Source organism: Candoia aspera, chromosome 13 (assembly GCF_035149785.1).
Source record: "Candoia aspera isolate rCanAsp1 chromosome 13, rCanAsp1.hap2, whole genome shotgun sequence".
NCBI classification, from domain to species: domain Eukaryota; kingdom Metazoa; phylum Chordata; class Lepidosauria; order Squamata; family Boidae; genus Candoia; species Candoia aspera.
This window is the reverse complement of record NC_086165.1, coordinates 19948647-19975420: the sequence shown is the minus strand read 5'-3', so window position 1 is coordinate 19975420 and position 26774 is coordinate 19948647. Positions and strand designations below refer to the sequence as shown.

Genomic DNA, 26774 nt, shown 5'->3' with positions numbered 1-26774 from the left:
TCTCACGCAGTAGATTATGGTGCCCCCTAGCTACTTAACCAGCGAAAGTGGGAGATAATAAGAAAATTCTGAAACGTGTTTACAGAAGTGAAAGTATGATAACAGCCAGTTCCCCAGGGAAAGTAGCAACAGAAAGCTGAAAGTGCAAAACAGCAAATTCAATGTGTAGGAAAATGCTAAAATCTTCAAATTTAGTACAAAAATAGCAACAGGAGGACCATTACGTACTCTCAACCTTCCTTAATATTTGATTGAAAAGCAAAATCCAAGACTTAAAAAAAATTCTTTTTAAAGAAATTAATCACAAAAATAACGATAAGCACCAAGAGAACGCATTTCTCCTTGCCATAGAAAGCCTCTCTTTAGGGTACACATACATAAAAATAATAATAAATTGGGTGATTTAGAAATGGGGTGGCCAGTCTTGATGTCCCTTTAAGGCTACAGCAAGGCTTGGAAATGATGATGCCCCAGACTCCGGGTTGCTCTTACCAGTCAATTGCAAATGCTGTTTGCGATTTTCTGGCTGCAAGCAGCTATCCAGAGGACAGATAGGGTGATTCCAAGTGTTTTCCTTTCTCCAGAAAAATGCTCCTGAGCTTCAGGAAAAACCTGCCTGAGCTCAAAAAATTGCCATGTTGTCAGTTCTGCTAGCAGAGCCAACGAGCACAGCTGTTTAGACCGCCATGTTCCCACCGGAAGCCCCCATCTTGACTTTTTTTGACCATACTCTACAGCAGTGTTTCTTAAACTTTCTGCTCTCCAGATCCCTTCCCACTTTTAAAAATTATGGAGGACCCCAAAAGAGCTTTTCTTTGCATGGGTTATATTTACTGATATTTACCATATTAAAAATTTAAATTGATGCATTCACTGCTGCTACCGCTTCTCACAATTGTTTGATGAGATTTTAATACTGTATTAGTTTTCAACATAGGCTGGCAAATAATTTTGATTTTGTGGACCCCTGAGAGGGATCCTAGGACCACACTTTAAGAAACACTGCTCTACAGAGACCCCTGATTCCGTAAATTCAATCCAGACCACTTTAGTTTTGGCCCTGACCCTGCTTATTCTTCATGGTGGCCCCCCTGTTTCTTGGAATGCAGTCATTTGACAATATCCCTCTAGCACAGGGGTCCCCAAACTCTTCAGCTCATTGATCCCTTCATGAAGTTTCAGGTTGTTTGTTGACCCCCGAACATTTATAATTTATAATTATGAATACTACTTCAATAAAAACAACAACAATGGATAGTGCCATCAACTCTTGGGGGTCGATACTGACTACTTTGGAGAACCCTGCTCTAGGCCCAAAACTGGTGGTCCATATCTGATCTAGTCTGGTAGCCATATTTAAAAATTTTCTTTCTCTTCTGCGACTCTCCATTTCCCATCCCTATTTGTTGCATAGAAGGAACCCTGGAGGGAAAGGAAAGAGGGGGACACCTGGCTAAGATCCCTAACGCAAAAGCAGTCAACCCACTGGGTGCTTCGAACAAAGCAAGACCAGAGACGGATGATTCAAGGTCTGAGCAGGCTGAAAAGGCAAGTCTGTTTTCAGGCTTGCCTCTTTTGCCAGATGCTTGGCTTGTTTTCTGGCTCAGGAGACCAGAGGTAGTTCTGCCTCTTCTCCTGCTTGCAGTGAGGAGGCTCAGCCTCTGGATATGTTTGCTCTACCATTCTTATGTAAGAATTCCCTCCTCTTACACCTCAGGGTGAAGTTATAGTTTCTGTACGAGATGGAGGAGGCACCTATCAATAGTTGCATTTTTTAATTTAGCCCAAAGAACACTCCTGGACATTGAATCAAAGGCTTGTTTGACATCAAGGAAAGCCACATAGAGGGATGTTTTCTTTTTGTATGTATATTTTTGTACAAGACGATGTAGGACCAAAATGTGATCTGCTGTTGATCTCCCCTCTCTGAAACCTGCCTGCTCATCTTGAATTGCACCCTCTGTCTCTGTCCAATCTCATAGTTTAAAATGTGTTTCACATATAACTTGCTAATCACACTCAAAAGGCAAACAGGCCTGTAGTTACATAATTCATTCTTACTGCCTTTTTTGTAAATTGGGACAATTATGGCCAAGCTCCAGTCTCTTGGGATAGAACCAGTCTGGTCTCTAAATGTGAACAGAGATGCTAACAAAGGTGCCCACCAACTGGGGTTCTTTTTAATTAATTCAGGTACAACGCGATCAGCCCGCGGAGCCTTATTGAGCTTAAGTGATTCTATCAATTGGGATGCCTCTTCCCCCAGTTTGTTTTGGCCTCGTGCCTGTGATTTGGCCATTTCTGAAAGGACTGTCTGACCTTTCAACCCCATGATGAGCCCTCTCAGTGATGGCCCCCTCCTTTGGAAAAGCTCAGCCCCAGATATCCAGACACCCCCGCAGGCCCAGACACCTTCTTCAGAGAGCTGTCAAACCATGGCTTTCCAAAAACGGCATTTGGGGACAAGGAAGATCCTACGAATGGTGGCTCACCCATCGGACTGGTGGGTTACCATCTATTAATTGACTTTAATTTTTCATCTTCTAATATTTATATGGTAAGCTGCTCAGAGTCTGCAGAAACGGAGGGGAGTGTAAGTTGTAGGGGAGGAAAATAGAAGGAATAATTGGCTTAATCATTATTTTCTCACCCACCCCCACCTTCCTTCATTGTGACAGACTTTCCTGCATGGGGGATCACCCAAAGTGGCCTTGAAGACCTACTCCGAGTTTAAGAATCATGTCCCTGAGGCCTCTTTCCCACGCCAGGGTCTTCATCATTACAAATAACCCTTGCTGCTGAGCAGAAGTCGTCTTCTGCTCCTCAAGCTGTTCTTGCCACTGGCAGCCGCTCTCTGCTCCAAAATAATTGGCAGCTGTTCTTTTTCTATTTAAAGCTGCTGCGGTCTCCACCTTGGCCACCAGCTCCATTAATGACCTTGGAGGGCTTCCATTACAGGTCCCAGTTTCCTGCTGCTGGCTGGGTTTCTAGGCTGTGGCAGCAAGACCCTGCCTGGAAGTATCAGGGAAGCAAGGGGAAAAGTCATTTTTACCCCAGTGAAGTCCCAAGGGTTTGTTTGTTTGTTTATTTATTTATTCAGTTTATATAGCCTCCCATCTCAGACCAGGGACTCTGGGCAGCTGAGTGTGCGAAGGGCCCCGTTTCATGGTTGTGCCACCACCAATGGCTTTCAAGATCTCTCGCCTGTATTTATATTTATATTTAATTTTTTGTATCGTTTTTATGGTCCGATTGGCCTGGGCACAAAGCCAGGTCTTCAAGGCCTTTCAAAAAGCCAACAGGGTTGGGGCCATCCTAATCTTAGGCGCCATGGCAGAAAAGGCTCGTCTCCTGGTCTCCACCAGCTGACATTTCTTTGCTGACAGGACCCTGAGCATGCCCATCCTGCCAGACCGGATTGGTCGGGTAGAAACAACTGGGGAAAGGCGATGCCTAAGGTAACCCAGTCCCAGACCGTGAAGTTTCAAATGTAACTCCAAGAAATTTAGACAGAGGAAAGCAAGTCAAGCTTAGTTCTGTCAGGCAAGAGTGTTCCAGCATAAGGATGACTTCCTATTATCCATGGTACCAGATCGAGGGGCTGCGGCACTGCAGCAGGAGGACCGTGGGAAGGAGAAACCATTGACTGATGCTCCTCTATTCTCCATTGTTCTACGGACTGCATTCCAAAGGGGACCCTAGTATCAGGTTGGTTCCTGGGTTGAATGGTTATGGTTCTACTTCTTCCTTGTTGCTAGTTGACACCCTGTTTTGGTCCTGGTGCAACAGGGTCTCAGACACAACAAGCCAGAAAAAGATCAGAAGCTGTGCCTGGACCAAGTAGGATGGTCCTAGATGCTTGCTTGCTAGCTGCCCATCTCAGTCAAAAACTGGGGAACTTCAGGGTAGGCAAAAATGCAGCAAAGACACGTTTCCCCTCTTGAAGACTTAAAGAGGGAGAAGGGTGTTCTATTTTAACCATCCAACAGGTGCTGGGGGCACAGCAACCTTGCCCACCTTGGCACTCTCTCCAGGTGTGACTTGTGAAAAGTCTGTAGGTTGGGATTACTTTCTTCTTTAGATTGTAGCTCTTTAAATACAGCCCCTGGGCTTTCAAGAAACACTGTGGAGCCCTGCCTTGGGAGATGAGGCTGATGTGTTGCTTGGGCGATTCAGGGGGTGGGCTTTGGTGACTCCACCTCCATCTCCCTTTGGGGAGGGGTATTTTACAGGTAGTCCTCACTTACCGACCACCTGTTCAGTGACCATTCAAAGTTGTGATGGCACTGAACAAGTGGTACTTATGACCGGTCCTCGAAGTTCCGGCCATCCCAGCACCCCTGTGGTCACGTGATCACGATCTGGGCCCTTGGCAACCAGTTTGCACTTACGGCAGCTGCAGTGACCTGCGGTCATGTAATCTCCAGCTTCCCACAAGCAAAGTCAATGGGGAAGCCAGCAGGGAAGGTCGCAAGGTGCTCTGGTCAGTCCCACTGGGGTTCTTGCGCTCGTGCCATGCCAGGCTGTCCATCCCCTGGCCTTCCTGTGTTCATGCCACGCTATGCCATCCAGCCTTCCTGCGCTCATGCGTGGCCCGCACCGGGCCTCCCAAGCCCTCTCCCGGCCTCCCCCCACCCACCCCCCACAGCACCCCCATGCTCCTTACCTGGGACTCCTGCCACTTCCTGCTTAACAGCCCACGTAGTCCTGGGGTTACATCGGCAACTGGGATTGCTGGGATTGTCATTGCTAAGTGAGGCGGTCACTTGACATCATACTTTACGACCATATCGCTTAGCAATGGCAAACCTGGTCCCAATTACTGTCATAACCTGAGGACTACTTGCATGGGCAAAATATAACAACCAGAGGATATGATGAAGTCCAACCAAAAATGTAAGAGTGCTAATAAATGAGAAGAGAATATACAGAATAGTGATTAAATGAATGACATTTGAAGAGACAAAAATCTATCCATGAAGGGTTAATATAGAACTAAGTCCTTTAACATATTATTAAATCTAGCCATATAGACCATTTACTGTGCCATCTTCTCAGTTTTTATACCATATGTTATTTCAATAGAATGATATTTATATAATATGCTTAGATTCTTAATATTCTATTATTTAGGTACCATAGAGTATTGAATATAAATAAAAGAAAGAAAAAGTGGCTATTCTATCAATGTTAATTATAATTTTGGATATTCATGTTATAAGCATTATGATTATTTAACTTTTTCTTCTCCATCTCCTCTTTTTATCTTCAGTTCAGAGGTATTCACAGGGGAGTTCAAAAAGTCAAGATGGTGGTTGTGGCCGTGCAACTGAAGCCCTGCCTGTTTTTATACGTGCATCAATGTCACACACGTGTGCAAAGGGTCGGGGCACAGTTGTGACTGCCTTCTTGAGTTTCTTGCTTCAGCTCCTACTATTAACCAACCTCCCAAAGTAGCTATCAGTACAAAGACTATTTCTTTATGTTCTTTATATACAGTTAGTCCTTGTTTAGTGACCACAATTGGGACTGGCAACTCGGTTGTTAGGTGAAGCAGTGGCTAAGCGAAACCACGGCCGTACTTATGATCTGACTTCAGCTTCCCTTTGCTTTACAGACCTGTGAAGTTTGTAAATGCAAAGATTGGTCACAAAGTTACTTTTTCATCACCAGCATAATGGCAAACGGTTGCTGAATGAGGCAGTCGCTAAACAAGGACTCCCTGTATAATCTTTCTTATATCCCATCAGTTGTAAAACTCCACCCAAAATGCATTGTAATTAGTGGAAATTCATATCTTGTTTTTAAGCTTAGTCTGCAGTTTTGCTTATTAGTTTTTTTGCTTTGTGATCTCTCTTAGTTTGTCCCCCTGGTTTCTACGGGCTTCACTGCAGCCAGCCCTGTCCCCAGTGCCTTCATAGCACGATGCCTTGTCATCACATCACGGGGCAATGTGATTGCCTACCAGGGTTTTTCGGCCCACTCTGCAACCAAGGTAAGATGGCACCCGCTGGTTCCATAGGCTTACGAGAAACCGATTGGAGCCCATGTAATGCTCCAAGGCAAACTGGAAGCAGGATTTTTTAAAACTTCCGATAACATCTTTGAGTTTCTAGATTATAAAGGAGGCAGATTGTTTGAGTTGTTAGGCAAAAGGGACTTCACTGTACACAAGCAGCATGTTTACGGGCATAAAGAAGAAGGTTCCTTAATGGAGACATTCAAGTGCAGATGAAATGTGACTGATAAAGTGCATTCACCAGGCTGCAGAAGACTGACCAGTCAGTCAAAGCACGTCTGAAAAGCCCAACGGCACCTCTAAGTTGTGTTTTTAATAGAGGAAAAAGGCTCCCGTGAGTTCCATGAGGCTCATTGGTAAGTAACAATTGCTACACAGGTATCTTTTTGAAAAACCATCTGAAATGGGCTTATTAAGGTCTGTCAGTAAAAGAGCACATGATTTGGGGAACATGCAAAGCCACATGAAGGAACCCTGCGGTTGCATACAAAAAGTTTTGGGTGTCACCACCAGCATGTAGACTTCACTATGGGGCTGGGACAGGCCAGGGAGAGGCGAATGGCCCCCATGAGGATTCCATGTGTCCTTGGACTATTGTGGTTGTTCGTAGGGAGGGCAACTAAGGACACATGTCATCCCGCAAACAAAGAGAGCCAGTTTGGCATAGTGATTAAGGCATAAATAAGACATGAAATCCCGCCTTAGGCACAAAAGCCAGCTGGGTGCCCTTGGGCCCATCCCTCTCTCTCAGCCCAAGAGCCAATCAGGCGTGGTAGGAGAGTTCTAGTCCCGCCTTAGACCTGAAAGCCGGCTGGGTGACCTTGGGCCAGTCCCTCTCTCTCAGCCCAACCCACCTCACAGGGTTGTTGTTGTGGGGAAAATAGGAGGAGAAAGGAGTATTAGGTCTGTTCCCTGCCTTGAGTTATTTACAGTATAAAATAATAAAGGTGGGATACAAATTAAATAAATAAGGCTAGAAACCAGGAGACTGTGAATTCTAGTCCTGCTTTAGACACAAAGCCAGCTGGGGAACTTTGGGCCAGTCACTTTCTCTCAGCCCTGGGAAGGAGGCAATGGCAATCTGAAATCTTGCCAAGAAAATGGCAGGGACTTGTCTAGGCAGTGACCAGGAGTCAACACTGACTCGAAGGCACACACATACACACATTCTCCCAAACGCCACCACTTCCATGTGCCAGACATTGATGACATCACTGTGGTTTGTTATGATACTGCTGTAAAGAATGCATACAGAATTATACATTATAGCTTTGTAAACTTCAAAAATAAATTTTATTTATTATTATAGTTATAGTCTACCAAGTTAGAAATAACACAGGTCTTTCCATATCAGAATATTACAAGCAGACAATTCATTGATGTTGTTTCTTGGGTTAATGAAAGATTTTAATCTTGTCATAGGACAAAATAAAGAGGTCTATGGATTAGACCATCCCATTGATCTAAGGATAGATCATGCTTCCATGCTCCCAGTTTTCAGATGTCACCATTTTTGCTGCTGTCAGCATGCAAATCACCAGCTCTTTAGATTTTATTTTCTTACTAGCCTCAATGAATATTCTTAAAAATGCTAATTGGTCATCTATTTTAATTTCTTCATTGATAATTTTACCCATTTCTATAAATACCATGCCTCAGTAAGTTCTAATGCTTGGACACATTCACCCCAGCAGAAAATACTTATGTGCTTTTTTCACTGCAGTTATTCCCACAGAGCACAGATGTACCTTTAGTTAGATATCCCAATTCCATTGAGTCACGTACTTTTTCCATCCTGGAGAAGGTCTGTCTATATGGTAGCTAAGAGTCAACACCAATAAAATGGCACACAGTCAGATCAAATCATGTACCACCAGCTGAGAAACCATAATAAAGCCATTGCACTGGATGAAGAAATTCTCTGTTGTTGGAGGGCAGGGGGATCTGTCATACTGTGTATCTCCTTCTAGGCAATGTCGGTAGATGACCCCTGATCCAAGTCTTTCAAGACTTGGAGGAAAACCTTCTCCCCATTCATTTTCTCCATCCTAGTTCTGGTTTTATACACATTTATTATGTCTTCTAGTAGGGACGCGGTGGCGCTGCGGGTTAAACCGCTGAGCTGCCGATCGGAAGGTCGGCGGTTCGAAACCGCGCGGCGGGGTGAGCTCCCGTTGCTCGTCCCAGCTCCTGCACACCAAGCAGTTGGAAAACATGCAAATGTGAGTAGATTAATTGGTACCGCTTCGGCGGGAAGGTAACGGCGTTCCGTGAGTCATGCTGGCCACATGACCCGGAAGTGTCCTATGGACAACGCCGGCTCCAAGGCTTAGAAACGGAGATGAGCAGCGCCCCCTAGAGTCGGACTCGACTGGACTTTACGTCAAGGGAAACCTTTACCTTACCTTTACCTATTATGTCTTCTCCCCCTCCATTTTTCCAAGATGAAGACTCTCAAACATTCTACCCCTTTCCCCAAGTAAGGAATTTGAGCCCCCCAATCATTTTGGTTACCCTGCTCTGTGCTTTTTCCAGTTCTGCCAGACCTTTGTGCAGGGGTGGTGACTTGTACTAGATCCAGCGTTTCTGGCAAGCAGATTGCTTGACCCTACCGTTCTCTGCATTTGAAAAATTCAGCGGATTCAGTTCTTTCCATGATAGTATGGCAGGCTGTCCCAGTATTCTGAACATGGTTTGTGCGCTTTATTAAAGAAACAAATAAAAATAATGTAATGAAACCCAATACCAAATCCATCTTTCATTGTTATACAAATATTGACAAACCGTATTGTCTGGACTAGCAATTAACGTTGTAAACAATCTGTGTATGACATAAAATTAAAATGGGAGAAAAGGGAAGAAAAACATGTTTGGAATGTATATCATAAACAAAGAAAAGAGTTCCAGAAAATATGACTGAATCACATGAATGTCCTCTACTTTGCCCTTCTGTGGAAAGGAGACTAATTAAAATGTTGACAAACAATAATCCACTGCCATAAATCAGTTGTGGATTTATATAATAATTCTTTGGTTACCAACACCCCAGCATATGAAAAAAACATCATTCTTCAGGATTCAGGAGTCGTGGTAATGATTTATTGCTTGTTGTCCTCGAGCATTTTCTACGCTAGGTTCATCTGAGAGAGTAGCTGTGTTCAGACATAAAGCTCAGCCTTGATTTAGCACAGTGAGAACAGGTCCTGAGATTAGGTTTGCTCTGCTCCTGTCCCCTGGCCTTCTGCAGGGATGCTGTGTGAATATAAATGTCCATTTCAGATTATCTGCAGCTTATTGTGTGGAATATGCTTGCCCTTTGGCTTTGCAACTGTGGTTTAAAGTTGGCTTGCTTACAACAAGTTTAGTTAAGTTTAAGTATAGTTTTGGAAACAGAGCCAGACTTGGTCAAAAGCGAAGAAAAAATGTGCAGGCTGGTGGTTGTCCCGGAGAAGGAATAAGAGTGTGCAAGGAGAGGTGGTTTGTACTCATCATAACAAACTATGGTTTAGGGAAGAGGTGAGCAAGCCCTGGCTTGTGGGCTGCATGCAGCCTCCCGGACCCTTTTTTGCCGACCCTCCCTCAAAATCACACAATCCAAAGTCAGCAGTAGCCTTAGAAGGGTCTCTGAGCCCAGCCCTGCTCAGAGCGGGGTCTGCAATCCCAATTTTAAGCCTCGTGTCTCTCTCCGACCAATCACCTCCCTGGCCCACTGTTGAGAGTCTCTTATGAAGAAGCCTCTGCCATCTCTGATTCTGTGTCCTGCACACTTGGTTGAGGGAGAACTAGGGTTGGTTGCCTTTAGTGCAGCATCCTTTTAGACCCCCCGAGAAGAGCCGCCAACCCACCTCTCCTTTCTCTCCTCAAGGCTAAAGGTGCCCATTCCCTGACCTCCAGGCTCCTGATCACCAGTGTTGCTCCTCTTTGCACCCTTTCTAATCTCTCCAAACCTTTGTTAAAATGAGATCTCCAGAATAAGGCACTGATGATGTCATCTAGTTGGGTAATGGAATGTCTGCGAAGAAACCACCAGCCTCAGAGGGCCCCGAGGACTCCACAGAACAAGACGTATTGCTGAACCACATCTGCTGTGTAGGGGTGGAAAAGGAAGTGGGGGTGGGGGGAGGGAACAGTGTAAAAGCTGCACGAGGAAATATTAAAAGCCTCTCCCCACCCCAAACTGAAAAGATGCTGGAAAGAGGGCCAAAATATTTTTCTGCCCCTCCTGTAACATCATAACTTCAACTGGCGCAGAATGCAGCTGCACGGATAGTAAATGGTGTCGGGTACTCGACACACGTAACACCGCTGCTACGGGAGCTGCATTGATTGCTGGTGTGCTTCTGGGTGCAATTCAAGGAGCTGGTTGTCCCCTTTAAAGCTCTTCATCACGTGGGACTGGGTTACCTAAGGGACCGTCTTCTCCCAGTGGTTTCTACCTGTCCAATTCGGTCTGGCAGGTTGGGCATGCTCCGGGTCCCATCAGCCAGGGAGTGTCGGTTGGCAGGGACTAGAAGACGTGCCTTTTCTTCTGTAGCACCTGCCCTCTGGAACATCCTCCCTCCAGAGATCAGGATGTCCCCGACCTGGCTGGCCTTCTGAAAGGCTGTGAAGACCTGGTTATGTGCCCAGGTCTGGGGCCCCGAGTGTGTGAATGGCCCCGTTTCTTGGTTATATTAACATCCATGCATTGCTTACCATGTGGCCATGTATATTTATTCTGTATTTTAATTGTTTTAATTGAAATTGTTTTAACTGTTTTATAGTTTTATTGTCGTAAGCCGCCCAGAGTCACTTGCTGAGATGGGCGGCTATAGAAATTGAATGAATGAATGAATGAATGAATGAATGAATGAATGAATGAATGAACAAATGCCTCTTCCCCCAGGCCATGGTGTCCTTTGCCAGGCAAAATAATTACAAACAAAGGAGTTTATCCCTAGCATTAAAAGGACCGTCCTCCACTCCTGGTTTAGCATGACATCTGAATCAGCGCTCTGTTTAATGGCAGATACCTGATGAGGTCCTCCGTACAGATCATGGGTAATGCTTTGGCCAAGCAATTAAACAGAGACTAAATGGATGCGTCCATTTTCTTTTCTCCTTGTGACTTAACATCACCATGATGTGGAATGTTTAGTAGGAGACCAAACACTTAATTTTCTCTTTTCAGGAAATGATGTCTGATTTCTTGGAAGAATCAGCTTACTTTTCAAAGTCTGGAGCGGGGCTAATTATCTCATTAAGTCAAATTCTCTTTTCTTGATTTCAATCTGTTGAGCGTCCCTGCTTTCCCTTTGAAATGTTGATCCAGCCAGCAGGATTTCCATCAAATATTCATGTTCTAATTAAAGACAATTGGTGTTGCAATTTATCATAATGGGCAAGCATACAAAATGATACATATTTTTCTGAAGGAAAAAGATAGGAAAAGAAAGAGGAGGAGGAGGAGGAGGCAGTTCAATATTTTATTTGGGATTAAGATCAAGTTTTTTTTTTCCAAACTGAAATTAAAGAGGTGTATTTCTCTCTCCATCTCTTTTAATAACATTTTTTCATACTGGTTTGTTTCAGCAATAACTAGCTCCTGATTTTACAAAACTGCCTCCCCCCTTTGATCATTCTTCTAGGGAAGGAGAAGAATTTTGAAAAATGGGGGAAATAACTGATTTTGGTAATGTGAATAAAGTAGAAGTAATATATTGTATAGATGGGTCTTGTGTTGTAGGCTGGGGCAAAATAATTTCTGGGTCTAGAGTAGCTGATCACCACTTCCCATAATCTCCTGGTGAATAGATATTCAATTCCAGATAGATAACATAATAGCTGCTGATTGCTAGGATTCCAGCAGCATGTTCTTACAGCCGTCTTTTACAAACTGAATTTAAAGTACTTATTTCCCAAGTCAACTCAAGGTACGAAGTTTAAAACAAATTAACAATAACAAAAATCAAACAAGTAAACCCAGAAGAACTAGAGTTTCAGTGCTTAACCGATTCACCAGAGAAAGTGGAGTTAAAATGTTTTAATAACTTACAACATTCTGGTTCAGCAAGGTGATTTCGATTGACAAACCAAGGAGAATTCTGGGTTTATTTTCACATTGTGACATAACTAATCTAAGGTAGGCGATCTTGAATTGAAAGTGTTATTTGAAGTGATCCTATTCATTTTAAAGGAGCTTGCTCCTAAAGAAATCCTCTTAGACCAGGTCAGTTATCACTTAATTACAGATTCCTCTGAGGAAAAAATGCTTGATAGAATGTTAGTCAAATTAACAGAAAGGAAGCCATCCACATACAACTGAAGTTGGATCTACTGTACAGAAATAAATCTGGTACACCATGGTGTCCAAAGTTCTCCACATTTGTCATGGATGGACTTGTGGTGGGTTTTCTTCCTGGGATCACCTGACAGGTACTTCTGCTGCCCTCTTGAAGGGTGGCCCGAAACACCAACTTGAGTTGATTACTCATGCTCAGAACTCAAGGCTCTTCAGGCAGGCCCAACATAAGCACCTATTGTTTGTCTCTGCTCTCCAGGAAAGTGGAGATCAACCTTTCAGACAGCTCTTTTAGCTGGAGGGCAAAGACCTTTATGATTGATGATCAAGATGGAAGGACCTGGTTTTACTTAGAACGCAGGAAGTCAACTTCATCCAGGTTGCCTTTTGAGTCAGACTGTGTTCCCAAAAACAGTATGTCTCATTAGAACAGCGTTTCTCAACCCTGGCCACTTTAAGATGGGTGGACTTCAACTCCCTGAATTCCCCAGCCAGCATGCTGGTTGGGGAATTCTGGGAGTTGAAGTCCACCCATCTTAAAGTGGCCAGGGTTGAGAAACACCAACACTGCATTAGAACAAAGCTCAATCTGGTTTCAGTTCAGTTCAGTTCAGTTCAGTTCATTTCTTAGACTCATACAATGAAAGTACCATAACATGTAAGGGTTGGAAGAGACCTGGAAGATTATCTAGATCAGCCCTCTGCCCAGTGCAGGAATCTACTACTACAGCATCCCCAACAGATCACCATCCAGCCTGTTTGAACACATCTACTGAAGCAGAGTCAGATTTGCATTTAAATCCAATGAAAGTGAAATACACTGACTAGGATGACTCTCCAGAAAATTTAATATTTTCCAGCTTTTGTCATGTTAAAAATTACAGTCTGGTAATAAATTTTGGAGGTCTGGGGGCTACATCGAAAGCTTTCAGGGTCTAAATGTGGCCCTCAGAACATGCATGTCTGATCTGTGATAGGCAGTAAAGGGGCCACTTCAGTCAGGAATAATATCTTTCCAAGTATTTTTAATAACCATGTAAGAAATGTGAGTAATAAATCATAATAGTTGCAAGAATGCATCTGAAATCTTAATAGCAAAGGAATGCAGTCCCTTTTCAGAACTTTAATAACAAATTAGCATTGCAGTTGCATCCACCCATTCCTATTTAAATAGAACATTTTTAACCTTCTCTCAAAATACTAAGATCCATCAACTTTGGAGGTGCCTGATATTCACAACTTGGTGGAGTTTAATGGGTTGTGAAAAGGATGAACTTTTTGGAATGGTTTTACTTCAGGTTTACAGTGTCATGGAGAATGAAGATTTATTAGATATAAATCTACCATGATATGAAACTCATTTCCCAAGCCAGTTGGGTTTTGCATAATATTTGGCCTATTTTGATGAAGCGATTTTGCATCCAAACAAAATCTTGCTCTGTTGAAATATCTGATGTATCACAAAGCTGCACTTTGAACAATCATAGAATGTTGTAAATTATAGTTAGAAACAGAGAGATAAAAGAGCCCACATAATAAATAAAAGCACTAAGCCATTAAATTACTCTCTAATGTTAACATTGCAGAGATGAAAAGACCTACTACAAGAAAAAGCATCATGAAATAAGTAATGTCAAAGCCTGTTTAAACATTGGCAAAGTTGAAGCATGACATAACGCATTACCATGGAACGTGTAATTTTGAGACTATCACTGAAAAAGCTCTGTGTCATTTTCCCACAGTCAAATCAATCTTACAGAAGAGTTCATGAGCAGGACCTCCAGGGTCTTGACACATCTGTATACATGAGTGATCCTTCAAATAGCAAGTCCTGTAACATTTAGGGTTTTTTTAACCTAAAGCAACACTTTGAATCCAGTCTACAAATCCTAGACAACCAGTAAGGTAAAGGTAAAGGTAAAGGTAAAGGTTTCCCTTGACGTAAAGTCCAGTCGTGTCCGACTCTAGGGGGCGGTGCTCATCTCCGTTTCTAAGCCTTGGAGCCGGCGTTGTCATAGACACTCCGGGTCATGTGGCCAGCATGACGACTCGGAACGCCGTCACCTTCCCGCCGAAGCGGTACCTATTGATCTACTCACATTTGCATGTTTTCGAACTGCTAGGTGGGCAGGAGCTGGGATTAACAACGGGAGCTCACCCCGCTGCGCGGTTTCGAACCGCCGACCTTCCGATCAACAGCTCAGCGGTTTAACCCGCAGCGCCACCGCGTCCCTAGACAACCAGTAAAACTGACACAAAATTAGTGACATGTGTTCCAGTGGCTTTATCCTACCAATATCTGGCCAGCCCCTTTCTTGAACATCTTCCAAAGACAGCTCTACTTAGAGTGCATTACAACAGTCCAAGCAGAGATAATTAGGACATGGTTAACAAAGGTAAATCCTATTTTAGACAAGATCACAGCTGGTGCGCCAGTCTAAGCTGCTAAAACCTACTGGACTGTCCATCTGCACTTCCACAGATTGAGTTGAGTTCATGAGTCTTTACAGTCTATGAACTTGGTTCTTCATGGGCAGGACACCAGCTACAATCCATTATACAGAGTTCCCAAATCCATTCTTGTCTGGATTAAGTTTCAGCTTCTTCTCCTTTATGCATTGTGCAAACACAGGAACTAGCAGAAGGTCAGCCAAAGGTCAACATGAAACTTTTTGGAGAGCCATTTCTTCAACACTACACAGTATGGTGAGATTCAAGAGGAGATTCACACAACACAACCTTAATAGCATGCCTTTGTTTCCACAGTGTGTCCAAGTGGAAGATACGGAAAAGACTGTGCCGAGTTGTGTTTGTGTACAAACAATGGGACCTGTAATCCCACTGACGGCTCTTGCCAGTGTTTCCCAGGATGGATCGGCAAAGATTGCTCACAGAGTAAGAGAAACAAATCTCTTTTTTCTTTTGTATACCAATGCAATAATTTTCTTTTAATATTACAGACATATAATTAAGGATAAATAGGTAGATTTTTTCTTTAAAGTATTTTTATAGCAGAAACCGCTCATCCAGGTTCACTTTCTGAACCTGGTTCTGGTTCACTTTCTATCTCTCTGGTTCTTAACTCATGGGTGGCATTCTCAGCACCTGCTTAACCTGGTTGTAGAATGAACCCATATTCAAGGTTTGCATAATACATGGCTCCATATTTTTTTTCAAATGGGCAGGATTCACACAAAAACAATCATTAACCATGGTTACTACAATCCAAGCTTAGTATGTTAAATGAATGCATCTGGTAGATCTTTACTTGAACCAACCATGGAGAAGATAAATAATTGTCTTGAAGTTTCTTGAAATTGTTGATGGGTAACAATATATTTATTCATGAGGTTGCAGATTAGGTTAAGTGAAATCTCTAAGGGGAAAGTGGATGAGTGGCTGCAACCCTCTTTGTCTGAACCCTGTGGTAATGGTTTCTGGTGCCATACGGCTCCCACACTGGATCTTCTCTGTGAAAGCTACCCTTCCTTCGTGTATCCTTTTGGAAATGCACAGCTGGTTACTGCATGTCAATGGTTCTTTAATCAAAAGCTTCCTGTCAGCACATTCAGCCCAGTTTATTGGTTCTTGAGGAGCATCATGCTAGAATTACTCGTGAATAGTCTATTAATTACCCCTGAAGAGTTTTTCCTAATTACTACTTAATGACAGTTGGCTGGGGGAGGGCTTTAATTACAGAATTCTTCCTATACCCTCTCTATAGGGTATTATTTCTCTTCATAAATATGGAACCCATAAAAAAGGGGGTGGGTGGGAAAGCCCATTAATACAACCTTCCTACCCATGCCAGGAACAGAAATAAGGGACTGTTAAGAAGGCCTTGGAAAAAATAATTAACTGGTTGTTCGTTCTAATTTCCCAGCTGTGCTCAACAGGAAGCAACAGAAGAGCATGACCTAGAGGCAGGAAACCTTTAATTAATGTTGGAAGGGACCTTAGCTGGAGAGCTACTTCTGAATAAACATCACAGAACAAATCTGGGCATTGCTCTCATTCAGTAGAAATGCTGCATTAAGTACAGAGCAGGGACAGGACTTCTGATTTAATTTCCACTGTCAGCTGACTGAAAGAAAACAATGTCTTGGCAACATTTTTGGAGAGAAAACCAGTGTTTCAAACACACACACACACACTCCTGTCTACACAATTAGATTACGTATATTGCTAAAGTTGCAAATGACTTTTTTTTTCTGATGCTCCCTGCAACTAACTTTACAGAAAGATTCTGATAAATTAAAAGTACTCCTTTCAGCAAAGCCAACAGACCTATTTTATGAAGTTGTAAAGTTGAGAACAAAGATAAAAATCAAGACATCTGCTTGAATCTTTGGCCCACGTTCACTACAGGAGTTTTCCACTTAATAACTCCTCTTAATCAACCCAAGAGACCGGGTTTTTTTAAAAAATTGTTTTAAAGTAGAGCCCATTCTTTTCAAGACTTTTCTGAAGAAATAATTAAGTGATCAATGATTCTGGGCAGTGAGGTCCACGTGGCAGTAGACAGATGACAAATTCTTTTGCAGCTCCTATTATGTGTAATTTACTTGTTAAAGTCTTAGTAAGACAGGCAGTTATTTCTTCGAAATTGCCCAGACAGAAGACTGACATCTGTGGATCCTAAAAGCAGCATTTTCCAAACAAGGCCTTCACTAGAGTTGGGGCATCGCAGGGAAGACCAGCGTGTTTCCCAGAACTGTTTCTCCACATCCACTATGTGGCAGGAGATATTAAACAGCATTTGTTGCAAAATACATTAGAGCTCCAGTGATGCAGTAGGGATTGGATAAAAACAGACAGCTGCAATTTTGCTTTTATTGTAGGTCTTCTGCACGTTGAATACGGCTGTCAATCAAAATAAAAATTAGGCAGGCTATCAATTTCATGGGTGGTTACTTAGAAAAGGCTTGAGAGATTCCTGTGCATTTGTGCTAAACTGGGCCAATGGCAAACATTTCATTTTTTGTAAAAACTCAGAATGGTTGGGTCACAAGATGATTAGTTAAAGAAGCCATCATATGTGTTTATTTCTGCAATTTATCCATCTCTTCAATCCTAGCAGGGTCTCATCAGCTTAAAATAATGTGTGAACTTCCTTAGTGCCTGACATAGTTCCAGGAGATAATCTTCTTGGGCTAAAACTGCTGCAGTAATTTCAGAACAGTAAATCCATAAATTTCACCTTCATTCCATCCCCAGTCTGTCAGTTTTGAAATCTACATCCTCCCGTTTCTGCATCAGTTTTTACACATGGCCTAATACACACATGTCCAAGTGTTTTCCCTAATATAATTTGTTTGCACAGATTATTAAAAAAAAATTATGTCTACTTCCTCCATTTACATTTCTGGATACGTTTGGTTGCTTGGAGAAGTGTCAAATGGGAAGCAGTGCTAATATTTAAGTACACGGCCGTTTTGCTTCTGGTATTGCTCTGAAAAAGACAAAGTGGGTGAATGTGCATTTAAATGCAAGTTGAGTTCTTTCCTACCCCTGGCCCTGCCATACCCTAATGGGAGAGATTTCTGTGCATGTAGAGAGTACATTAATTTCTGTGGAAGAAGCCGTTAGCTGCAGCTGTTTGATGAAAGTAGTTGAATGCTTTTCAGTTTCAACAAAGGAAAGATTGGGCCATATTCTCTCTTCCTCTCTCTCTCTGTCTCTCTCTGTCTCTATCACCAGCTTGCCCAGTTGGGTTTTGGGGAACAGACTGTTTTCATTCGTGCAGCTGTCACAATGGAGGGACATGCAGCCCCCACAACGGAGAATGCAGATGTACCCCTGGCTGGACCGGTCCCTACTGTTCTCAGAGTAAGAATGAGGGGTGGAAGAATCTGAGATTCCTGGCTGGGAAGAGGTCTGCGAAAAGCTTACACTGCCCCGCAGTGTCTGTTCTGAGCATTTTCAGAGCCTGTGAAAGTCAGATTGCAGCCAAAAAGCTACCTTCTCCAAACAAGCCAATCCAAACGAACAGAACATAAATCAATCCTAGCAAGGGAACTAAAAAAAAAAAAGGAGCAATATTTGATTTTACAGTTGCACGCAGCAAAGTTTAATTTCCACAGCACATATTCCCTAATTAGATACACATTGGTTTTTGAAGCTGATCCCAATAAACTCCTCAAACTGGCGTTTAAGAAACTGTAGGGCTGTTGGATTTAAGGGAAGTCCTTTAATCCTGTGCCTCGGTGACAGCCAAAATAATTTCCCCACCCCTGCAGATATGTTGGATTGCAGATCCCATCATCCCCTGCAGTAGCTTGGTCACTGGCCTTAAAGTCCCCCAGCAAAGTCCATAGCCAAGTGAGACCCTGAGCCCAGGTTCAGTTGCCTGACCTCTCCCTCTCTGGGCTCCCCTCTGCCAGGATGTCCAGCTGCCTTTTATGGAAAGGGCTGCGCCAACGTCTGCCAGTGCCAGAACGGGGCCGACTGCGACCACATCACTGGGCAGTGCACCTGCCGAACTGGGTTCACAGGAAAACAGTGCGAGCAGAGTAAGTGGGGACTGGAAAGGCTGTCTCTGTCTGGAAGGTCTGAGTTGCTTTGCTTTGGAGGGTTTTTTTTGGGGGGGTGGGGGGGTGCAGTAGCCACAAATTAAAAAGAGTGAACGTCTGTATTGGAGAAGGCAGAGCACCACCGGCTGACCGCAGATAACCGCCCCAACTTCCAGTACAACCAGGTGGGGCATTTTGTATTCTGTGCCACAGTCAACCAACTAATCTACTCCTTCCTTCCTCCCTCCCTTCCCTTCTCTCTTCCTCTTCCTCTTCCTCTTCCCCTCCCTCCCTTCCTTCCTTCCTTCCTTCCCCTCTCCTTTCCCTCCCTCTTCCTCTTCCTCTTCCTCTTCCTCTTCCTCTTCCTCTCCTTTCCTTTCCTTTCCTTTCCTTTCCCTCCCTCCCTCCCTCCCTCCCTCCCTCCTTCCCTTCCTTCCTTCCTTCCTTCCTTCCTTCCTTCCTTCCTTCCTTCCTTCCTTCCTTCCTTCCTTGTTGCTATCCTAAGATCCTGGCAGCTTCTTTCTCAAACACCCTCCATTCCCCCATTTGTCTTGTTTGCAGTCCAACCCAAAGAAACTTTTTGGTCAACATAAAAGATTTATGAAATGTTGGGTGGCCTGGTAGGAGATCCCCCTTCCTGCCAGGCATAGAAAAGAAAATTGGCTCAGAAAGAGAGCCCGCTTTTGAGTCTGTCTTGCATCAGCCCAATCCCAACAGTTGTTTATTTTGTTTTTATTTCATTTTATTGTATGTGCTTCCCCAACTTGCAAAGTGAGATTCTGGGGAGCTACATGGGATTAAAACCAAATACACTATCAGCAAGCTAAAGAGCAATAGAAAAGAAAGCATGACATGATCGAGGACCACCCTGTGTCCATCCATTACCAACCGTTACAGACAGGCTCATCCAACGCCCATTGCCTGAAGGAAAACCAAGGTCTTCAAGACCTTAAGAAAGTCCAACAGGGTCGGGACTATTTGAGTCTTGGAGATAAACTGTTCCACGGGGCAAGACATACCTCCTGGCTCCCCCCAGACGATAACATTTCACAGGGTGGCCCTGCAGATCCTGTGGGATGGGCAGAGTCAACTGGAGATAAGGGGTTATGCAAGTAACCCAGGTCTGAGGTCCTCAATGGGGAAGGAAAAGGTTGGGCCCTGCTTGAGTTCCCAGCCATTGATAATAGAAAAGAACATTCTGCCCTTGGAGGGGCATCAGAGTATCTTCCCTCCCCATGTCACTCTGATTCTGGCTTTTTGGAAGGGGAGCAGGTTGTTCCTGGAACTGACTTTGGACCCCTTCTGCAGGCCAGACCCTGATAGAGCCAGGAGATTCGCATCTTGATGTTATCTGCAAAGCCTTAGGATGAAGCGGAAGTGCAGAGAGCTTGGGTGTGTCCCCAAAACTTTCTTTCCCACTAGAGTAGCAGAGTCACCAGCTGGTTTACAGCCTGCCTTTTCATTTCTTATTGAATGTTGCCCAAAGAAACCCAATAAGCTGTTGCCAGATTTATTGTTACCATCACGGTAATTGTATGAATAAATTTTGTCACTGGCCATTCAATCATGTTCTCACTGATAGAAATATGGGGAACCAAATGTTGGCAGTCTGGAGAGGGCGGGAGGGGCAGAGCGAAACATAAAGCTGTGACGGCCTCAGGGCTGGCGTCAGTTCTGAGGGTCCCTGGAGAAGACTCTCCTTTAAGCAAGGACCTGTCTTGCTTGTCTCGCTCAAGGCTGCAGGACCCAAACCCCTGGAGAAATATATTCTCCTAAAGACTCGGGAGCAACTTTTAGCTTTTTCCAGAAGTTCTTGCAAATGTTTCATGTTTAGTGTTACATATTATCCTCAAAGGCCCAGTCATCAAAACTGGACAGCAGGCTCCTCACATTAAGCCAGTGTTTCTCAACCTCGGCATCACTGGCTGGGGAATTCTGGGAGTCGAAGTCTACCCATCTTCAAGTTGCCAAGGCTGAGAAACGCTGCTTTAAGCAGTAAGTGCTTTGCCTTTGTTTTCAGAAGGAGAGGAAGTATGCTCCTACTCTGCCTTTGCAGCCTTCAAATTCCAAATGCGCACACATCTACACGCATGAAAAAGAGGCAAACTTGGAACATTTGCAGCCCGTCCCCCCATGCCCTAGAGCAGTGTTTCCCAACCTTCGCAGCTTGACAATGCGTGGACTTCAACTCCCAGAATTCCCCAGCCAGCATGGCTGGCTGGGGAATTCTGGGAGTAGAAGTCCCCCCATCTTAAAGTTGCCGAGGTTGAAAAATACTGTCCAAGAGGGAGGCTGTGTAGTTTTCCTGGAGTTTTCCCCTTAGCTTCTCCTGATTTCTTCAGGCAACCTGTCTTCCCTTCCAGAGTGAGGAGAACCAATTCAGAAGGTCCTCTGTTGCAAAAATGACTCAGGTAACTGTGATGGCGGAAGGCTGTTCTCTCCAGACACTTTTTCACCTTGAATTTTCAGAGTGTCCACAAGGAACGTTTGGTTACGGTTGCCAGCAGCTCTGCGAATGCATGAATAACGCCACCTGTGACTATGTTACAGGTACCTGTTACTGCAGCCCCGGGTTCAAAGGAATCAGGTGCGATCAAGGTGAGGCAACTCCTCCTCCGTCCCCTGCGCCTTTCCTTTTCGGTGGAGCCTTCAGCTCCTCCAGAACAGCTCAAAGACCTCCCTGGAAAACCAGAATCTGCGGGCAGTTGCAGCCTGGAAAAAATTCACAGGGGAGGGGTGAAGGGGAGGGTTTGCAGACTATGTGGCTTTTGCTCAACTTTTCCCGTGAAAACTAGAAACTGGAGGCTTTCGAATGAAAGCTGAAATGCTCAGGTTCCAGCAGGGGTGGCCCAGTGGTGGAGGCAGAGACATCGCCATGGATCAAGGGAAGGCATTTGCTCTAGAGAATAATAAAACAGTCCAATTCAGGGGCCATCGTACATCATTCTGCAGTTGGGGGCATTCCTTCTCTCCCAAATATCTCCTTGAAGGATGCCTGAAGGGGGATCAAAAAACTCAACACGGGGGCCATGACTGTGCGCAATGCAGGTAGAAAAGGCCAGGGCTTTGGTTCACAGTTGTGACCCCCATCTTGACTTTTTTGACCACCTCTCTGTGGACCCTCCTGTCCCCTTGCATTTCAGTGGATAAGGCAGATTTTCCCAGAATCACCAGGAGAGGCCATCTGCATAGCGCTGTTCCCCCCGGTTGTAATGAACATGAACAGGCCGGCATATGGGGCAGAGAGACACCCTGTACAGGTAGTCCTTGCTTAATGACCACAATTGGGACCAGAATTTCAGTTGCTAAGCAAATCGGTCATTAAGTGAATCCGACCCACAAAAAACAACCTTTTTTGCAGCATTCGTTAAGCGAATCACCGTGGTCATTAACCAAATCGCATGGTCGTTAAGTGAATCACACAGTTCCCCACTGATTTTGCTTGCCAGAAGCTGACTGGGAAGGTCAAAAATGGCAATCATGTGACTGCAGGATGCTGCAATGGTTGTAAATGCAAACTGGTTGTCAAGCACCCAAATTGTAATCAGGTGACTGGGAGGATGCTGCGTTGGTCATAAGTGGGAGAACCAGTTGTAAGTTGTTTTTTTTTAGCACCATCCTAAGTCCAAACTGTCACTAAACGAGTAGTCATTAAGTGAGGACTACCTGTAAAATCGTTAAACAAGAGGAAGTCCATTTCTCCCGGCTAGCTAATGTTTCCTTCCAACTGGCACGGGGGCACAAAAAGTAGCCCTCCAGATGTTGCCTCACCACATCTCCCAGCGTCCCTCTGGGACTGGAGGGACTGGGAACTGGAGTTTGGCGACATGCTTCAGACGAGCTGGTAGAAAGGTTGAATATCGACAGCCCTGTAATAGCTGGCCCTTTCTTGCAACCTGGCCTCCGCCACTTAATTTAATGGTGCATTGTGAATTATTTTTAACAGCGGCTCTCATGATGGAAGAATTAAATCCCTATACTAAAATTAGCCCAGCTCTTGGATCTGAGAGGCATTCAGTGGGAGCAATCTCTGGAATTATTATCCTCCTGCTAATTATTATGGTTTTGCTGGCACTGTTTGTGTGGTATCGACGTAAGCAGAAGAAGGGGCACGACATGCCGAGCGTCTCGTACACCCCAGCCATGCGGATGACCAACACCGATTACTCTCTCTCCGGTAAGGGGTCTTGGGATGGGAACGGCGTCGGCTAAAGGGGAGGGGAAGCGTTTTCGCTGGGAAACAAGGGCTGCTTTTCCCTGCGGCCCTGGCTAATTTTGTCCCCCTGAATCTTGGCTTGGAAATGTGCATGAGCTGGGACAACAGAGGAGCAAAATAAATAATCCCCAACGCATTCCTTGCTGATTGCAACAGCCGTTTTCCAAGGTTTGGTCTGGTCGAGGCAAGGGGGTCAGAATTCTCCATGGCAGATCCATGCTCCCCTTGCACATTCAACATTCTCTAGAAGGGATTCCTTCTTCCTTTACTTAGAGTTGCACGTTGGCGGTTTAGAGATGGTCTTGGGACAGCAATTTTAGGCTCCTTGGGCACAGGTTGCCCTAGTCCCTGTGGAAACCGGGGCCCTGGAGGTGATCCTCCCCATCCCCAGCATCTGTGCCTTGGTTACTTCCAGCTGGGTTCTCTAAAGCAAAAGTGGACAATCTGAGGACCTCTTTAAAAAAACAAAAAGACCCCAATCCTCCTTTCTGTATTTTTGTGGCTCTGGACTTCCCCTTAAGCACAGTTCCCCCAAATCAGCTGCAGTTTTTAGCCATTTTCTGATAAGAATCTGCAAAACCTAAAATAAGCTTCACACTGTGAAACATCAAACTTTCTTCCAGTCCAGAGCAAGGAGGAAGCAGAAAATCCTGGCCTGCTGATGTGTGGCATGGCCACCCACCTCTGCCTTGTTACCCCACCCAACTTCCCCAAAAGGTGTCCCAGTTACCTGCCCTGTTTGGAAGGTGGTTCAGAGAGCAGAATTAATCCTGGCCTTTAAGGCTAACGGGCTGCTGCTTGATGCTTCAAGATCTGTACCGGCTCGGTTCATTTCTGGTGAACTCAAGAGCATGGACAGGCTCAGAGGCAGGGTCCTCCTTGTGCATGAGCCTCCCATGCTCTCAGATCACCCAAGAAGCAGGAAACCACTAACGATTGCAGCTTGCGGTCTTCAAATGCCTTAGGTGCCTATCAGTCCTTCAAGGCAGGCCTGGTCAAACTGACCTGACAATGCCAGGATTCCAGGAATGCTATTTTATTGTTCTAGGCCATATTAAAAAGGTCCTGAAACCCTATCCAAAATCTTTATTGCCTCTTTTTAAGTATAGCAAGGTTAAGGCAGGGCTGTTCTGAGTCCCTTTCCCACGCTTTCCACTTTCCCAGGACCGAGCAACCATTTTTCCTCTCCTGTCTCTTTTCTCAAGAACAGAGCAAAATGCCTCTACGGTTCCCCTTTGAGACCTCCAAAAGTTGTTTCATCTGTATGGGCAGAAGTGAAATGTATAAAATGTATGACTGAGGAGGATCAGTTGCCTGTGTTTAATTTCAATTTGATGGAAATGGAATGAAGTCTTCCCAGTCACGACATTGCCCTGTGGCAGAACCCTTTCCCCCTGAGGCTGGAAAACAGGAGACCTGGACCTTCCTGACAGATCTGAAAGCAGGGTTTGTTTTGGGATAGGACATCCCAAGGCCGAGACCAGCCTGGGAAGGTGAATTTCACCTTGGAGGAAGCCACTGCAAGGCACTTCCGGCTTGGCCAAGAAACGTAGCATGGCTTGACTTGAGGGCATCTTTACCTTTCTTTACCTACGTGCCTTTCTGATAGCCCAAACCTGAGGTTTCCCTCCAGTGTATGATTTTCACGCTGCTCCTTTATCTGACTATTTCAGTTTATTACTGTTGATTGGTTTTCCTTCCTTCTTCATGTTTCCATACTTTGGTGCCACGCATGAGGTCGCATTTTATTTTTATCCTCACAACAGCAACTTTGCGGGCAGGGGGCTCACAGGGGGTGGTCAAGACAGTAAAAAAGAAGTCAAAATGGTTGCCATAGTGGCTTTTTGACCAATGTCAGGCAGCAAACCCCTTTTTAAAGAGGGGATTTGAATTATTAGTTCCCCTAATATTGAATAGGGATGCGGTGGCGCTGTGGGTTAAACCGCCAAGCTGCTGAGCTTGCCAATCGGAAGGTCAGTGGTTCAAATCCGCGTGACGGGGTGAGCTCCCGTTGCTAGTCCCAGCTCCTGCCAACCTAGCAGTTCGAAAACATGCAAATGTGAGTAGATTAATAGGCACCGCTTCAGCGGGCAGGTAACAGCGTTCCGTGTAGTCATGCCGGCCACATGACCACGGAGGAAGTGTCTACGGACAAACGCCGGCTCTTCGGCTTTGAAATGGAGATGAGCACCGCCCCCTAGAGTCGGACACGACTGGACTTAATGTCAAGGGGAACCTTTACCTTTACCTAATACTGAATAATTATGTTCCCCTGTATATTAGTTCCCCTAATATGAAACTGCATTTATTGTGGCTATTTTATATTTGTTAGAAAATTCTCTGGCATTCTTAAATGGTCATGTGTCTCTCAGCGGGAGAGCCAGGTTAGTGTCATGGTTAAGGCACCAGGCTAGAGACCGGGAGACTGAGAGTTCTAGTCCTGCCTTAGGCATGAAACCAGCTGGTGACCTTGGGCCAGTCACTCTCTCTCAGCCCTGGGAAGGAGGCAATGGTAAGCCACTTCTGAAAAACCTTGCCAAGAAAACTGCAGGGACTTGTCCAGGCAGTCTCCGAAAATCAGACATGATTGAACGAATTAAAAAAAAAGTGCTTAGCAAAGAAATGGCACTGTATAATACTGTTCACTTTGTCCACACATAAGGCAGAGTAATTGCACAGTGAAAGTCTGGCCCCACCTGTTTTTTGCAGCTTTGTCCTTGGGACAGGTTCATGTGAAGGACTTGCGCATCCCACGGTCTGAAAATGTTACCCACTCCTGCATTAGCAAATCACAGGCTTCACCACAAAACACAACCTTCAGAGAGATTCCTTGCAATCTTTCTTCCATTCATTGCAGTTTTCACCTTCGTATCCTATATCTCCCCAAGAATGGGGACACAGATGAAGCCCATTTTAAATAGGTAGCACCCCCGTTATTTCCTATAAGAACATCCCAGCTGTATCCGTTAATGGGTTTTCCAGGCCAAAGAGAAACCAATCAAATTAAGAAGCAGAGCACAAAAGCCAAGCAAGGAAGTTAACCCATTTCAGCCGGCTCAGCACGCCTCAAGAATCAGCCTCAGATGGATCGTCTTTTCCTTGTGCCAAGTTAAAAGCAGCTTCCTCCGATGCCTGGTCCTTGCATCTGCACTTGGCCTGTTTTCAAGGGTACTTGCTAATGCCCCACGAGGTTTCTCCTCTTTATGGACTAGGACAGCAGATCTTTGCATTGGAAGCAGCTCTATGGGTTGTATTTAATGTCTGTTGGCAACCAGAGCAGAGCAGGCCAGCCGGAACATTTTACTCTTGCTTTGGTGAGCAGAGTAAATCTTCCTTAATTATTTGCTAGGCAGAGGCTGGTTCATGAAGGGAAAATCTGGGTCCCCAAAGTGAGAGGGGCATGGATTTCCAGGTAAGGAGAATAAATGTGCAATGCCAACTCAGCTGTAAATAGGTTTCTTCCCAGCTGCCAATTCTGCTCTCTAAAGGTCACCGGGATATTAGAACAGAGGCTGTGATGTTCTCCTCCATGGTAGCAGAGGTGTGGAAAGACTCCTAAAACAAATCTCTATCAGCAACTGACAAACTTGGCCATGGCGACAAGCAGTCTGGGATATTGCAAGAAGCTCAGCAATACCCATGTGCACCGCAGCCCTTCCCCTCCCTTCCCCAAAAGCCAGGCCGTCAGGGAAGATGGGTCTTCAGAATGCAGCATTTTTTTCTTTCCAATGTCCATCGAACTTAAGA

The 26774-nt window shown here is 44.7% G+C and overlaps 1 protein-coding gene across 1 annotated transcript in view; it reads left to right on the top strand.

Annotated features, from left to right (window-relative positions):
* Positions 1-26774, top strand: part of MEGF11 (multiple EGF like domains 11) — a 307153-nt gene that overhangs the window by 252734 nt on the left and 27645 nt on the right. The window contains exons 12-17 of the mRNA XM_063314383.1: positions 5861-5995; positions 15066-15194; positions 18000-18128; positions 18683-18811; positions 21281-21409; positions 22758-22988. Of these exons, the coding sequence (XP_063170453.1) occupies positions 5861-5995; positions 15066-15194; positions 18000-18128; positions 18683-18811; positions 21281-21409; positions 22758-22988 (882 nt within the window). The remainder of the gene's footprint in view (positions 1-5860; positions 5996-15065; positions 15195-17999; positions 18129-18682; positions 18812-21280; positions 21410-22757; positions 22989-26774) is intronic.